General features: G+C 40.7%; 1 protein-coding gene across 1 annotated transcript in view; it reads left to right on the top strand.

Annotated features, from left to right (window-relative positions):
* Positions 1 to 2726, top strand: part of ECHDC3 (enoyl-CoA hydratase domain containing 3) — a 42819-nt gene extending 40093 nt beyond the window's left edge. Inside the window, exon 5 of the mRNA XM_027838500.1 lies at positions 1992 to 2726. Within this exon, the coding sequence (XP_027694301.1) occupies positions 1992 to 2306 (315 nt within the window). The 3' untranslated portion in view covers positions 2307 to 2726. The remainder of the gene's footprint in view (positions 1 to 1991) is intronic.
* Positions 2727 to 14190: the final 11464 nt, after the last annotated feature.

Below are 14190 nucleotides of genomic sequence, written 5' to 3'. Positions count from 1 at the left end.
CTTTCCTCTCCTCCTTCCTTCCCTTCTTTCTTCCTCCCCTTCTTCCTTCCTTTCATCTTTTCTTTCCTTACCTCATTCTTTCCTTTCCTTTCTTCCATCTTTCCTTCTCTCTACTTCCCGCTTCCTTCCTCCCTCCCTTCCTTCCACCTCTCCCTTCCTCTCTCCCTTCCTTTTTCTATCCTTCCCCCTCTTCTTCCTTTTTCCCTCCCTTCCTTCCTTTATTCCTCTCTTCTTCTTCATTCCTTTCTTCTCTCCTCCCTCCCTCTTTCCATTCCTTACTTCTTCCTTCCCTTCCTCTTCCTCTTTCTTCTTTCCTTCCTTCCTTCTTTCTTTCCATCCTTCCTTCTTTCCATGCTTCTTTCTTTCCATCCTTCCTTCTCGTTTTCCTTCCTTCCTTCCTTCCTTCCTTCCTCTGTGTTTGAGAGGGAATTGGTAACTAAAGAGAATTTAAAGCCATATACATACCTTCATCTATTCGAAGAAATGTGTTTTAAACTATTCTCCTCTAACCAGGAAACTGGGCTCAATGAGTTTGGTATCTTGGTGTAAAATGAGTTTTGATGTCAAGAGAAATGAACATTTTTTTTCCTGATACAGTGTCTGGTACATAGGTATGTGGTGATTGATTTCTCAGCTGCAGTTTAGGGGGTATTATCCAATTAGACATGACTAGGGACACTAGCTTGGCAGATCAGATACTGTCACTAAGAGAAAGTTGATCACTTCTGTGGAGGGAACAAAGAGAATAGGATGAGTTTTCTTGGGCCATTGTGAGCTTTCTTTTCTCTTGAAAAGACTTGGTCCTGCCCTTGCCTGGAATTAGTGGTATTGTAATAAGGATAGCCAGGTGGCTCAGTGGATAGAATGCTGGGCCTGGAGTCTGAAAGACTCTGAGTTCAAATCTGATCTCAGACAACTTACTAGCTGTGTGACCCTGGACAAAATCACTTGACCCTGTTTGCCTCCATTTCCTCATCTGTAAAATGCACTAAAGAAGGAAATGGCACACCACTCCAGTATCTACCAAGAAAACCCCAAAATGGGATCACAAAGAGTCAGACACAACTGAAAAATAACTGGATGACAGTAAGGATAGGGATAAAGATAGGAACTAGAACTGTGATTTTACTGGCAGAAGGAGTTAGGATGAAAAACCAGTGCAGGTCAGTGCAGATCTCTTCAACTTAGAGTTGCCTGGAACACTGAAGGGTTAAGTGATTTGCCAGGAGTCGCACAACCAGAGTGTTGTGTATAAAGAGAGATAAGTAGTATCTCTCTATAATATAATTAAGCATATTATGATCAGTAGAACTGCAAAAGACCTCAAATGCCATCCAGGCCAACCCTGTCATCTTGTGGATGAGGAAACTGAGGCAAAGAAAAAGGAAGTGACTTGCCTGTGGTCACACAGGTAATTAATAATACTAACAATCATAGCTAACATTGATATAGTGCTTTAAGGTTGGCAAAGTACTTTACAAATATTATCTCATTTAATCCTCACAACATCCCAGGAGGCAGGTGCAGTTATCCCCATTTTACAGGTGGGGAACCTGAGGAAGACATAGGTTAAGTGACTTGCCTAGGGTTACACATCTAGTAAGTATCTGAGGCTGGATTTGCATTCAGGTATTCTTGGCTCCAACTCCACCATTCTCTCTGCCACACCACCTAGCAGCCTGTAAGGTAGATCCCATTATTATTTCTGTTTTAGAGGTAAGAACTTAAGAAGAGGGTATATGACATGCTTAGGGTCACATATCTAGTAAGTATCCAAATCAGAATTCAAACTCATATCTTCCTGATTCTGGAGTCTGGCACTCTATCTACCATACCACCTACCTGCCCCTAGGTGGTACATGTATGGCCCAGTGTTGTGGCTGAATCAAAGCGTATATGGTTTCAGGTAAAAGGGGAAGGAAAAGGAAACTGAAAACTTGAGGTATATGACTTCCAAGTGCCTTAATAACCTGGCTTGACTTCCTCCTTAGGTTGCCTTAGAAATGCTGTTTACTGGGGAACCCATCACAGCCCAGGAAGCATTGCTTCATGGGTTGCTCAGCAAAGTGGTTCCAGAAGAGAAGCTGGAGGAGGAGACCATGAAAATAGCCCGAAAGATCTGTACAGCAAGCCGGTCTGTGGTGGCAATGGGCAAGGCCACCTTCTACAGGCAGCTGACACAGGACCTGAAGAGTGCCTACCATCTTGCCTCCCACTCCATGGTGGACAATTTGGCCATTCACGATGGGCAAGAGGGAATCACAGCCTTTATCCAGAAGCGCAAGCCTGTATGGTCACACTCTTAGGCTAGAGCCATTGGAGGTGTCAGGAAGAAATGAAAGCAGCCTGGGAAAGCCCCAACCTCTCCAAATGATTATATAATGATACCTTTTGGAGGAAAATTTTTTTCTTATTATCTGCAATGTCTTATATGTAAGCTTATGGGTTTGGTTTCAGGGCTGGGGCTTTAGAAGTTTCACCATGGAGTTCTCTTTCCTTCTTCCCACCCCCACACCTGCCTCTAGTCTTCAAACACAATGATTCATTGTCCTATGAGACCAAGAACATTGTTGAAAAAGTCGAAATTTGAAATTTCCAAGTTGAAATTAGCCTGACTGCAATTTATCTCATTTTAAAGATTCCAATTCCATGAGATATGACATGCAAATAGATAATAAAAATGAAACATTATTCAGAATAGTAAAATGTGATGAAAGGTTATTGAATACCTGCTGTGTTCTTTTGCAAAGTACAGGCTTTGACATAGTTCAGAGGAACTTGGATGAGCAAAGAAAGGCACCAATCTAAGGAATGGATGCAAGTAAATTTTTTTTAAAAGAAAGAAAGATACACAATCCTGTTGTAGTCCTATAAGGCTGAATGAGTTGACTCTAGTCATCTCCAGATGTGAAGTAAAATGAAACCAGTTGATAATGTCCCTGAGATAAGATGCTAGAGGTGCTGGAAATCTCCACACTGAACATTTCTTTCATTCCACTCGGAACAAGATTTGATTCCCCCCCGCTCCAAATCTTCTCCCAGTATATCTCCCCCAGGTTTCAGATTTAAAATGCAACAGGCATTCGAGCTTTAAAATCTATTAAAAACCAATTTTTACTAATAAAAACATTAAAAGAACAAAGATTTTTTTGGGGAAAAAAAGGATATGAAGTGTTCCCTTCCTAAAATCAGTATAGCAAAAGGCCAGGAAAGGATGCTCCCAGAGGACAGGGAGCAAGGGGTGGAGTTTCTAACACAAATTCCCCCAGTCTACCCTTCTCCCTTTTTTAAGGGGCCAGTCTTGTTTACCTGGGGTGACAAATGTGACCTCAGACACTTACTAGCTGTGTGACTCTGGGTCATTTAACCCTGTTTGCCTCAGTTCCTCATCTGTAAAATGGGCTGGAGAAGGAAATGGCAAACCATTCCAGTATCTTTGCCAAGAAAACCCAAATGGAGTCATGAAGAATCAGACACAAGTGAAAAATGACTGAACACCACCACCACCTATAGAAAAATAGGAAGATGGAAGGGTGGGTGTAGAGTAAAAAGGGAAGTAGAAATAGTAAGGCTGGGGATATGAATGCAACCCTGTGCCAGCCACCCCTCTCTGGCTCCCAGCACTAAACAAGCACAGCTCCTACCACCAGTGGATTAGTGAGGCTTGGATGATTAGTCTTCCTGTTGCCTATGTGGAATTCCCTTCACACAAGTTATAGCTCATAAATGAATTCAAAAATTCCCAGCTCACAGTTTTGAGATTTTTTTTCCCCAAATCATTTCTGTAGAGGACACATAGCTAGAGGGAAAAAAAACGAATAAGGTGAAGATTTTTCCTGATTCTTCCAGTAGAGTAAATGTATCTGTGTAAGAGCCTAGATTGATAGAGTATATAGTTCCCAGAAGTCATTGCTCCATTGCAGTGGCATCAAGCCCAGAGGTTTAAGAAAGCATTTTATCTTTGTATCTGAGAATATCATAGTGCCCTCGTAGAGCCACTGAGGCACCAAAAAGCCTTGGAGTTGATTGGAGAGAAAAAAAAAAAAACGCCAAATGTATTTTTTATTGAGCATCTTATGATTAAACTGAGAGTGTTTGGAATTCAATCTGAAATCCCCAGGTGAATGAACTGAACGATTTTTTTTCCCATTCTGACCATTTGATAATTGTACCTTTAAGATAATCTCTGTCTTGGGGACAAGTTCATGAGTCTCTGTTGGCCTTTTCATATACCATTGATCTCTTCAAAGTCTCTGAACCCCTACAAGATGTGGAATGCTTTAATTATACCTGAAAGGGCTTCACCCTTATATCATATTTTCTCAGTTTTTGACCCTTATGACTTTCAACTTTGCTGGAGTCTTACTTAAAAGGGCACATCCTTCCACAGGAAAAAAAAACCAATAGATAAAAATTGTCTATTAAACCAGTTATTTCTTCTTCTTTTGAGGGGGAGGGGGAGGAAACAGGGTTAAGTGACTTGCCCAGGGTCACACAGCTAGTAAGGGTCTGAGGCCAGATTTGAACTTAGATCCTTCTGACTTCAGTGCCAATTCTCTATCCACCGTATCACCTAGCTGCCCCTAACCAGTGGTTTCCAAAATTGAGGCTATGACATGATAGACATAAGGTGATCATGGTATAAGGCCAAGCAGTGTGACTAACCATTTGAAGGGTTTAAAGAGGGGTCACATCCTAGATCCTTTGGTAGTACAATAACTAGAGTGTTGGGCTTGAAGGTGGAAAGATCTGAGTTTCTGTCTCAAACTACAAAGACACTGGACAAGTCATTTAACCCCTCTCAGCCTCAGTTTTCTTATCTGTAAAATGAGAGATGAGGACTTTGTTGCCTCTAAGGTCCCTTGCAGCTCTTAAGTTTACGATTTTTGGATCCTGTGATGCTCATCACTTGTAGGGCTTATCTCCAAGACAGCCATACTTTCCCTAATTCCCCAACGTGCTTCCTTCCATTCCACCTTCTCCCTCTTCAATGCTAGCTCCCCTTTTCTGAGCCAGGTATTAGCCCCTCAGGGCAGTTGCAAACAAACCTTATGTGCAAGGCAACATAAACTGAGAGGAATAGGGGTGAAGACATGTAAGATAAGCTACTTTGTCTTCAAAGGGTTTGCAAGCAAGTTGGGGAAACAAACCAAAAATATGTGACATATTAATAATAGCTAGCATTTATATAGTGCTTTTAGGTTTGCAAAGCATTTTACATGTACTATCTTATTTGATAATAAATAATTTAAGATGTAAGTCACAATGCCAGGCAACAATAGGAGAGCTGTCACATAGCAATATATAATTAATTACATGTCATAATTAATTATATATCAATTAATATATAAATAATAATATATAATTAATTGATGACAATAAGTTAGCACAAGAGTTTAAAGTTCAGAGAAAGGAGAGATAACTAGATTTTTTTTATTACTTTATTTTTAGTTTTCAACATTGACTTCCATAAGCTTTTGAGTTTTAAATTTTCTCCCCTTTCCTCCCCTCCTCCCTCCCCAAGACAGCGTGCAATCTGATAGAGGCTCTACATATACTTTCCTATTAAACATATTTTCACATTAGTCATGTTGTAAAGAAGAATCAGAACCAATAGGAGGAACCACAAAAAAGAAGAAACAAAACAAAACAGAAGGGAAAAAAAGCAAGTAGTATGCTTCGATCTGCATCCAAACCCCATAGTTCTTTCTCTCAATATGGATAGTATTCTCCATCATGAGACTTTTGGAGATGTCTGAGATCCTTGCATTTCTGAGAAGAGGTAAGTCTATCAAAGTTAGTCATCGCACAGCATGGCTGTTACTGTGTACAATGTTTTCCTTCCTGGTTCTGCTCATTTCACTCAGCATCAGTCTATACAAGTCTTTCCAGGGTTTTCTGAAGTCTTCTTGCGATGACTAGATTTTTTTTTCAATTATTTTAGTTTGCATTTATAGATGTTACATAAATCTTGTATTCCTCAATCAGATATTACTATTTAGGATCAAAACTTTTAGTTCACTGACAAATGATAGCACAAGGTAGACATACTGTATTCTAAAGAGTATGACAAATCATTTTTAAAAATACAGAGCCAGTTAGTTATAGAATTCTGACTCAGAAGCCTTTGACACAAGCCCACAGCCAACTCCAGGTTGAATTATGCCCAAACAGGCCTTGCTTTCAGGGTTTGTCACATTCCCTGTTGCCTTTATGAACTCATTTGGACATAAGCCCTTCACACTAGCTACTACCTACCTTTCCAGACAGTTCATATTATCCCCCTTCAGATTCTGTATTCCAGTCAAGCTGTTGTTTCCTGAGTTTGGATCTCCATCTCCCTCCTCCAAGTCTTTGGATATCTAGAATACATTGCCTCTAAAAAGCTTAAGATTCCTTCCAGGCTCAATTCGTGTGGGATGTGGAGGTGGGGCAGGGGATTTTTCCTGATCCCCTTCCTCATTATTACTCTCTCTTTTCTCAAATTATATTGTGTAATACCCTTCTATAGAGTATAAGTTCCTTGAAGACAGGGGCTTTTCTTGTTCTGTCTATATCCACAGCAACTAGCGTAATTATTTTTTGGTCCAGACTTGTGACCTCATTGGTTAAAAGGACCTCCCATAAAGGAAACCCCCTCTACTAATGCACATCTGCTCTGCAATTTATAATTGTAGAGAATTGCCTGGAGCCCTCACAGGTTAAGTGACAGACTCAGGGTCACACAGTCAATGTATGTTAGAAGTGAGACTTGAACCTATCACTTGCACGTAGTAGGTGCTTTTAAAATGCTTGATGAATGAATAAGTGACTACTCCATCCAATTGTCCTAGAATTTCTGAAAGTTTGCCATCATTTATGAGAAGAACATGGCAGATATATTGTCCTTAAATTCTCCTAGGGCAGTCTGAAAGAAGGGATTTATGAGCTACTGTATCTCCAGTCTGTCCCTTTCTTGACATTTATTGCCTTTTTGATGAATGTGAGAGCAATTTTTCTGTCAACAACTTCTCATTAGGAGCCTGATGATGTTCTTTCTGACCATTATTTCGTTCAGTATCACATTTGGTCACTGGAAATAGGCAAGATTCTACATAGAGACTATCCCTATCTACAGTTGCATAAAGCTTCAATAATCCTGCTTAAATACTCCCACTAATATGCTGACAGCTGCCTTGGAGCACTAACCGAGAATTCAGACAAATGGCCTTTAATGAATAGCTCATCTTTCTGTATCCCATCTCTGTCATTCTCTTACAAATAGATTTTGGGTTTGATTCTTTTTTTTTTAAACCAGTTATAGAGAACTTGGTGAAATAAGCACTAGGGCTTGCTTTTTGAGGACAGATTATACATAAGAATGATAAGTCTGACATGAAGAAGGCTGGGGATGACAAGCTAGAAATGAAAGTACAAGACCTCCTTAATGTACTGTTTATTTCCTACTCTAAATCTACCATCTTTAAACAATTATGATCTAGGAAGGGTATTGAGAGGAAACTTATTAAGGTTTTTCTCCCCAGGCCTTTAAGATTAAAATCAAGGTTGGGATTTTTCTCCTACTGAAAGATAAAAATCAAGGGCTTGAAAGGAGGCAACAAGTGCATCAAATGGGAAAAGACCAAGATTTGAATAAATGGCCCATAGATTGTGTTAATGTGTTAATGGAGTTATGCTTGACTGAGTCAGACTTTCTTGCTAAGTCCACTCACACAAGGATCTTGTTCTTTTCCTATGATATACACTTATGAAGATCTTCCAAAGGGTAAACAGGGTCAATAGAAAGAAGTTCAAAATGGAAAACAAAAAGCATGGGATGGTTCTCCGTGGGAATGGAATTGATTTGGTGCCCTTTTGCAAGGCACTGAACGTGAAGCCAGGATCAAATCAGTTCTCAGATTCTTTTTTTTTTTTTTTTGCTTAGGCAATCAGGGTTAAGTGACTTGCCCAGGGTCACACAGCTAGTCAGTATCAAGTGTCTGAGACTAGATTTGAACTCAGGTCCTCCTGACTCCAAGGCCAGAGCTCTACCTACTGCGCCACCTAGCTGCCTCCAGTTCTCAGATTCTAGCTGGGTGACTATGAGCAAGTCATTTAACTTTGTTGTGCTTCAGTTTCCTGATATGTAAAGTGAAGGAGTTGGATTTGGTCTCTAAGGTTTCTTTCAATTCTAAATCAATTACCCTGTGAAATATAGGCCAGGCTTTCCCACTGTCCCCCAAATCTGGCTTGTTTAAAACCTAATGTAACTTTTGGTTCAAAGGGCCAATAGCATGGGACTATTGTCATTGGTAGAGATCAAATGTTCAGAGCTCTTTGCCTGTGTGAGAGGTGAAGCTGGTTAAGAGAGAAAAGAAATCCTAGTCTACTGGTTTTCAGATTTAAGAAAGAAGATGTGCCATTCCAGTCTCTCTTCATGTCCCTAAAGGGAGAGAAAGATTGGGAAGATGCTGATACATAGAGGAGTTGGCAATCACTATCATGTCCTTATCCCCAGCTTGCTACAGTAGAGATTTCAGGAAATTTCTCTTGGGCGAGATCTCTCTCTCTCTCTCTCTCTCTCTCTCTCTCTCTCTCTCTCTCTCTCGTTATCTCACTCGCAGTGGAAGAGCTCGTTGAGACTGATTATATGGCACATATTCTCCTATATATGCTTTCTCTAATTTCTATTTGCCATTTGTTTTGGTAAATAAGTGTACTCACTATTTGCTCTGTGTGTTCATTGTGGAACTGGCATCTATGTATCTAACCAATGGGTATATAATTTGGGAACCTCTTTTTCCATTAAGGAATTGTAATCAGGAATTCAACTTGAATCTAAAAATTAATTCCCCAAAGCTAATAATATTTAAAGGAACAGATAGATATAATCCTAGCCCAGTACCCACTCTTTCTGAGGAGAGCAGAGAAGCCAACCTCTGGCTCCAACCACCTGCTTCCCTTTCTGATAGGTATTAAAGTCTTCCTTGGAGAAAGGTGGAGGGAGAAGACTGTAGAGCAGGCCTGTAAAACATATGGCCTTTGAGCCACTTGCCACCTGCCAAATGATTTCAGGTGGCTTGAGAAAAATGTTTACCTTTTTCCACAGGTAAAACGATGTGACCCACAGCAACCAACCATCGCTAGTCTATCTCCTGCCTAACCTATCTGTGGCCAGAAGAAGTTTAGCTTATTTTAATTTTGGCCTGTACCTACTACCAAGTTGTGCAGGTCTGCTCTAGAGATATCTGTTCTTGCCTCCCTGTGAGCCATATCTGGCCAGACCCAGGCAAGCATGCAACTTGAATGGGTGAAACAACACAACCCACACACATCCTCCCCTCCCCAAACTAAATATATACTTTATGATCATGCTTTAGTTTTATTATCTGTAGTGATGATAAAAAATCATTAAAATATCTTCATTTGAATTGAAAGAAATGGAAAAAAAATCTATTAAAGCCAGTCGACTAGCATTTATGATGCACCTATGATGGGTTAGACACTGTGTTAAACACAAGTGATACAAAGAAAGGCCCCCCCCCCAAAAAAAGGTCCCTACTCTCAAGGAGCTTACATACATTTAACAGTATTTTAAGTAATGATTTTTTTTTCTTATATAGCAAATAATTTTTGCCTGATGAAGAGATCTCATTTGAGGGAGTCAGTCCATATTTGGACCAATCTAGGCATCATCATCATTAAGAGGCATTATGGAATATTGGGAAGATTCTTCAGTTTTATACTCCAGTTTTATTATCTGTACAACTACTGTATGCTAGGAACTGTCAGGAGACTCAATCTAGTTTCCTGGTCAGACTAAGTCATTTACCTGAAGAGAGAAAAGGAAGGATCCTTTGAACCAGAATGACTGATAAAATCAAAAGTATAACTACTGAGTGCAAAAGGAATCTTACCAACCCCTGCAGGCATCCTTATCTAGCTTACTCACGATTGGCCTTTTCCCAGATTTCTGGAGCCCACTCACTCAGTATAAGTACATTTGTCCAGGGCTCTAGTTTCCTTTATCCCCCTAAGTATAAACAGTGTGAGCTCTGAAATTCTGGAGTCATTCAGGTCAGTCTGTGCTCCTGGCGGAGTGGATCAGCAGCTGAAAGGCCCTAATATGTTGGATCAGAGCAGGAGGGACTGTGTCATGGAATGCCATGCAGCCTCACTGGATCCTTTGTTTTAACAACCATTTTTAAAATGTTTGGATCAAATGTGTGATTTCACTGGTATAGGGAAGTGCCAAAGAGCAGACTCAATCTACCCAAAGCAACTCAGCACCTGCTCTGCAGTGTATAGTGATAAGAGTTGCCTAGGGCACTGAGAGTTTAAGTGACTTGCCCAGAGTCACATAGCCAGAATGTGTGACAAGGGGAACTCAAACCCAGGCCTTCTTGACTGAGACCAGCCCTCTATCCACCATACTAGGCTGCCTCTCCCAACCAATAACTAGGTAAATCATCTGTGTATATGAACTATACAGCTCTTCCTTAAACCAAACAGTCCATTCCAAGCACCTACTGTGATAATGCAGTTACTACCAAGCAGGTATTGAGACGTGATGGGAAAATACCTGGATTTAGAGACATAGGAACTGGTTTCAAATCTGTATTCTATCACTTACCTTGGGTGACCTTGGGTATATCCCTTAACCTCTCTGAGGTTGCCTATAAATTACATATAATCAGCCACATTTGTGCCTAAATATGCACCGTCGTCAACCTTTCTACTTTTCAAAGGACCCAGTACCCAGAATGCATATACATATAAACTTAATATATATGTCTGAAGATCTGGAAGTGACTAGAGAGAAGTATCCTGGAGCTTTGTACAATATTCTGGAGAAGGGCAGGACAAGGGATTTAGCTGAGAGCATTCTAAATAGGCTTAGCGGGGCACGTGCAATGACTGGTGAATCTGGAGTTTGCCCAAGCTAACACTCCCCTGCTACCACTTTGGACTCTCTCATTACCATTCAGGTCTGTCCTTTCTCTTCTAGGTTTTGAGTCTGCTTGGCTCTCAAGGTATCTAAGTGATGCAGCACACTTAGCACTGGTCCAACTCTTCATGACCCCATTTGGGGTTTTCTTCACAAGGATACCAGAGTGGTTTGCCGTTTGCTTCTCCAACTCATTTTATAAATAAGAAAACTGAGGCAAATGGTAAGTGCCTTGCCTGGGGTCACACAGCTAGCAAGTATCTGAGGTAGGATATGAACTCAAGTCCTCCTGACTCCAAGGCCAGTGCTCTATCCATTCCGCCACCTCAAATCCAGTCTCAGACCTTTGGGCAAGTCACTTAACCCTTGTCTGCCTCAGTTTCCTCAACCATAAAATGGGATATAATAACACCTACCTCCAAGGGTTGTTGTGAGGATCAAATGAAATAATAATTGTAAAGCACTTAGCACAGTGCCTGACACTTAGTAGGTGCGTAATAAATACTTGTTTTCTTTCTTCCTTCTAAAACCCCATTCTACTGTTGAAAAATTACCCCATATATTAGACTTCTTCCTCTCACACTTTTTCCATCTTCCGGTACCCACAGAAACCTGGCTTCCCTCAGTAGAAATGGCATCCTAGGCACCCTCTCCACACCTTTTCCAATGACAATGGACACTGCAGCCTACTCATTGCTAGTTGTTGCCACTTCCAGAACATCCTCCTGCCACTATCATTCAGTAACCCCTCATTCTCTGAAGTTCACCCAATCCAGATCAATTATCACCTCATCCAGATCCTCAGGCAGTTATCTATCATCCTCCAGATTATTGTCTTTCTCTTGGGAAGAAATTCAGTAACTGGCTCACAGTCATCCTCTCTGTCCCAACCCCTGCCCTTACACTTAAGGGGTTCAATATACGTATTGCTGTGCTCTCAAATTTTCTAGCTTCCCAGTTCATCATCCTACTCTATTCCCATGACTTGGACCTTCAGTCCACCTCAGCCACCACCAGGATGGTCATATCCTCCCTCTCTCCGTGTGTTCTTCATCCTTACTGTGTTCCTGTGACTCTAATCTAGGCTTTTTCAATTCATCACTCCTGCTCTAGGCTCATGAACCTTCTTTCACAGCCTTGACCCTAAATAGTTCAACTTTAAGATGTCTTCTGCCCTAGAATCTCTTGCCCCCTCATCTTCTCCCTTTCCAAACCCTAGCGCTGGATTACTTCCCACCATTCACTATCTGTTATTGCTGATAGTTGCTGTACAAAGTCTCACAACCAAGTTGATTGAATATACTACAAATTTATATTATCTCATTCTAACTGGGCCTTCACTGGTGCATGCGGATACTTACCCTCTTCAGATTGACTCTCTTCAGATCCCCCTCTCATTATCATCTGCTACAAATCTCTTTTCTCCTAAAGAGTCCTATACCATCAGCCCACTAGCCTCATCAGAGAACCTTGCTTCATGCTTTAGAAAAGAATGAGAAAAAAATCCATCATGAGCTCCCTCTTCTCCTCCATTCTACAATTCAGACACCCTCAACTTCATCCTCCATTCTCTCCTCCTTCACTCATTTATGAAGATGAGTTGGTCTTCTCCTTGCAAATAGTAGCGCATCTGTTTGTGCCCTTGTTTCCATCCCTTTGCACTCGTCTTCTCTCAGAGGCTGCCCCTTCAATCACTCCCTACCCCTTTTTAATCTTCAATCTCTCTTTTGGCTCCCTCCTGCTGTCTGCAGGCATGCAAAGATCTTGTCCATCCTTAAAAAAATGACTTGACCCTGGCTTCCACTCAAACCTTGTCCTATATCTCTCTTCTCATATATCAACACTCCATTTCTTCTTATCCCGTGCACATCTCAATCTGGCTTCTGATCCCACCACTAGACTGCAACTGCTGATTTCACGGTTACCGATGATCTCCTAATTGCTAAATCCAACAACCTTTTCTCATTGTTTGCTTTTCTTGAACTTTATGCTGCTTTTGGCACTTGACATCAGGATGGATATTCTGTCTTCTCTGGGTTTCCCAGAACCACTTTCCCAATTTGCCCAATTCCCTTGATGGGATTGGTCTAGCTCTAATCCTTACTCTTGGTTGCTCATGATATAATGTGTATTCCCATTTGGACCATTCTTAATGCTGGAAACTGAGTCTTGAAATATTTGCGACATTTTTACAGACTCATGTTTTTTGAAACTGCATTTAAACAGCCTGCATTCCTAATCACTCCCACTGGGTCTCTTTAGCCTGAAGAGTATCCCAAATCTATGCTTGGCAGCCTGTAGGTTGGTAAATACTATGCTGCCATCTATGGAACTGCACACCCTAGACTAGAGTCTGGAATCCAGGAGTGTGGTGTGGGAGTGGAGAATGAGTTCATGGCTGATGTTGAATGAACATTCATTCCTGCCCAGTTCTTGGATCCTTCACCTAATAAATAATTTGATTTGATCTGCTAGTGGTGAGTGTAGTGGTATCTTCCTTGGCTCAAACCCTGACACCTGAGAAATTGGGCCCAAATGATACCATCATCTAGTACAATCCCCCAATTACTTTATGCTGTGGCATGAAAACAGTTCTCCTATTTTGTTATGTTAGAGGAACATTCAGGCTGATAAGTTCACATATCCATTTGAATATTTAAGCAAATATTGAATTAGTTCTATTTCTACAGAAGACAATGAGGAATCTTGGATTATGAAAGGAAAAATGTCCATATGTTCTTACTATGCTAGGAATTTGACTTTCGGTCCAGAGCTGCTATTTCTCTGGTGTGAGCAGTTTCCAGTGCAGGACTTCCCTCCTTTGATGATGATAAAATTGTAACTTATATCAATCAATTATTAATTGAAATAATACTAATTAATAAGCATTCATTAAACACCTACTATGTACCAGGCACATAATAGATGCTAGGGATACAAAGACAAAAATAAAATCGTTCCTGTCCTAAAGGAGGTAGCATTCTATCGGGGGAGACAAGCTGACACATATATACCTATCTAAAGGGTACATAGATGTAGAAATATATACACGTGTGTAAATGTAAATACATGTATGTGTTTTAATATATGCATATGCATATGTGTATACGTATATACATATACATACCTATATGTTATGGAAGGAGGGGCACAAGCTTCCAGAGAGATCAGGGAAGGTCTCATGTATAAGGTGAGGCTGGAGCTGAGTCCTAAAAGAGATGAGGGATTCCAAGAGGTAAAGATAAGGAGGTAAGATATTTCAA

This window comes from Vombatus ursinus, unplaced genomic scaffold, assembly GCF_900497805.2.
Source record: "Vombatus ursinus unplaced genomic scaffold, bare-nosed wombat genome assembly UNPS02014830.1, whole genome shotgun sequence".
Taxonomy (NCBI): Eukaryota; Metazoa; Chordata; class Mammalia; order Diprotodontia; family Vombatidae; genus Vombatus; species Vombatus ursinus.
Note: the sequence above shows the minus strand (reverse complement) of the source record. Positions and strands in the feature narration are given on the sequence as shown.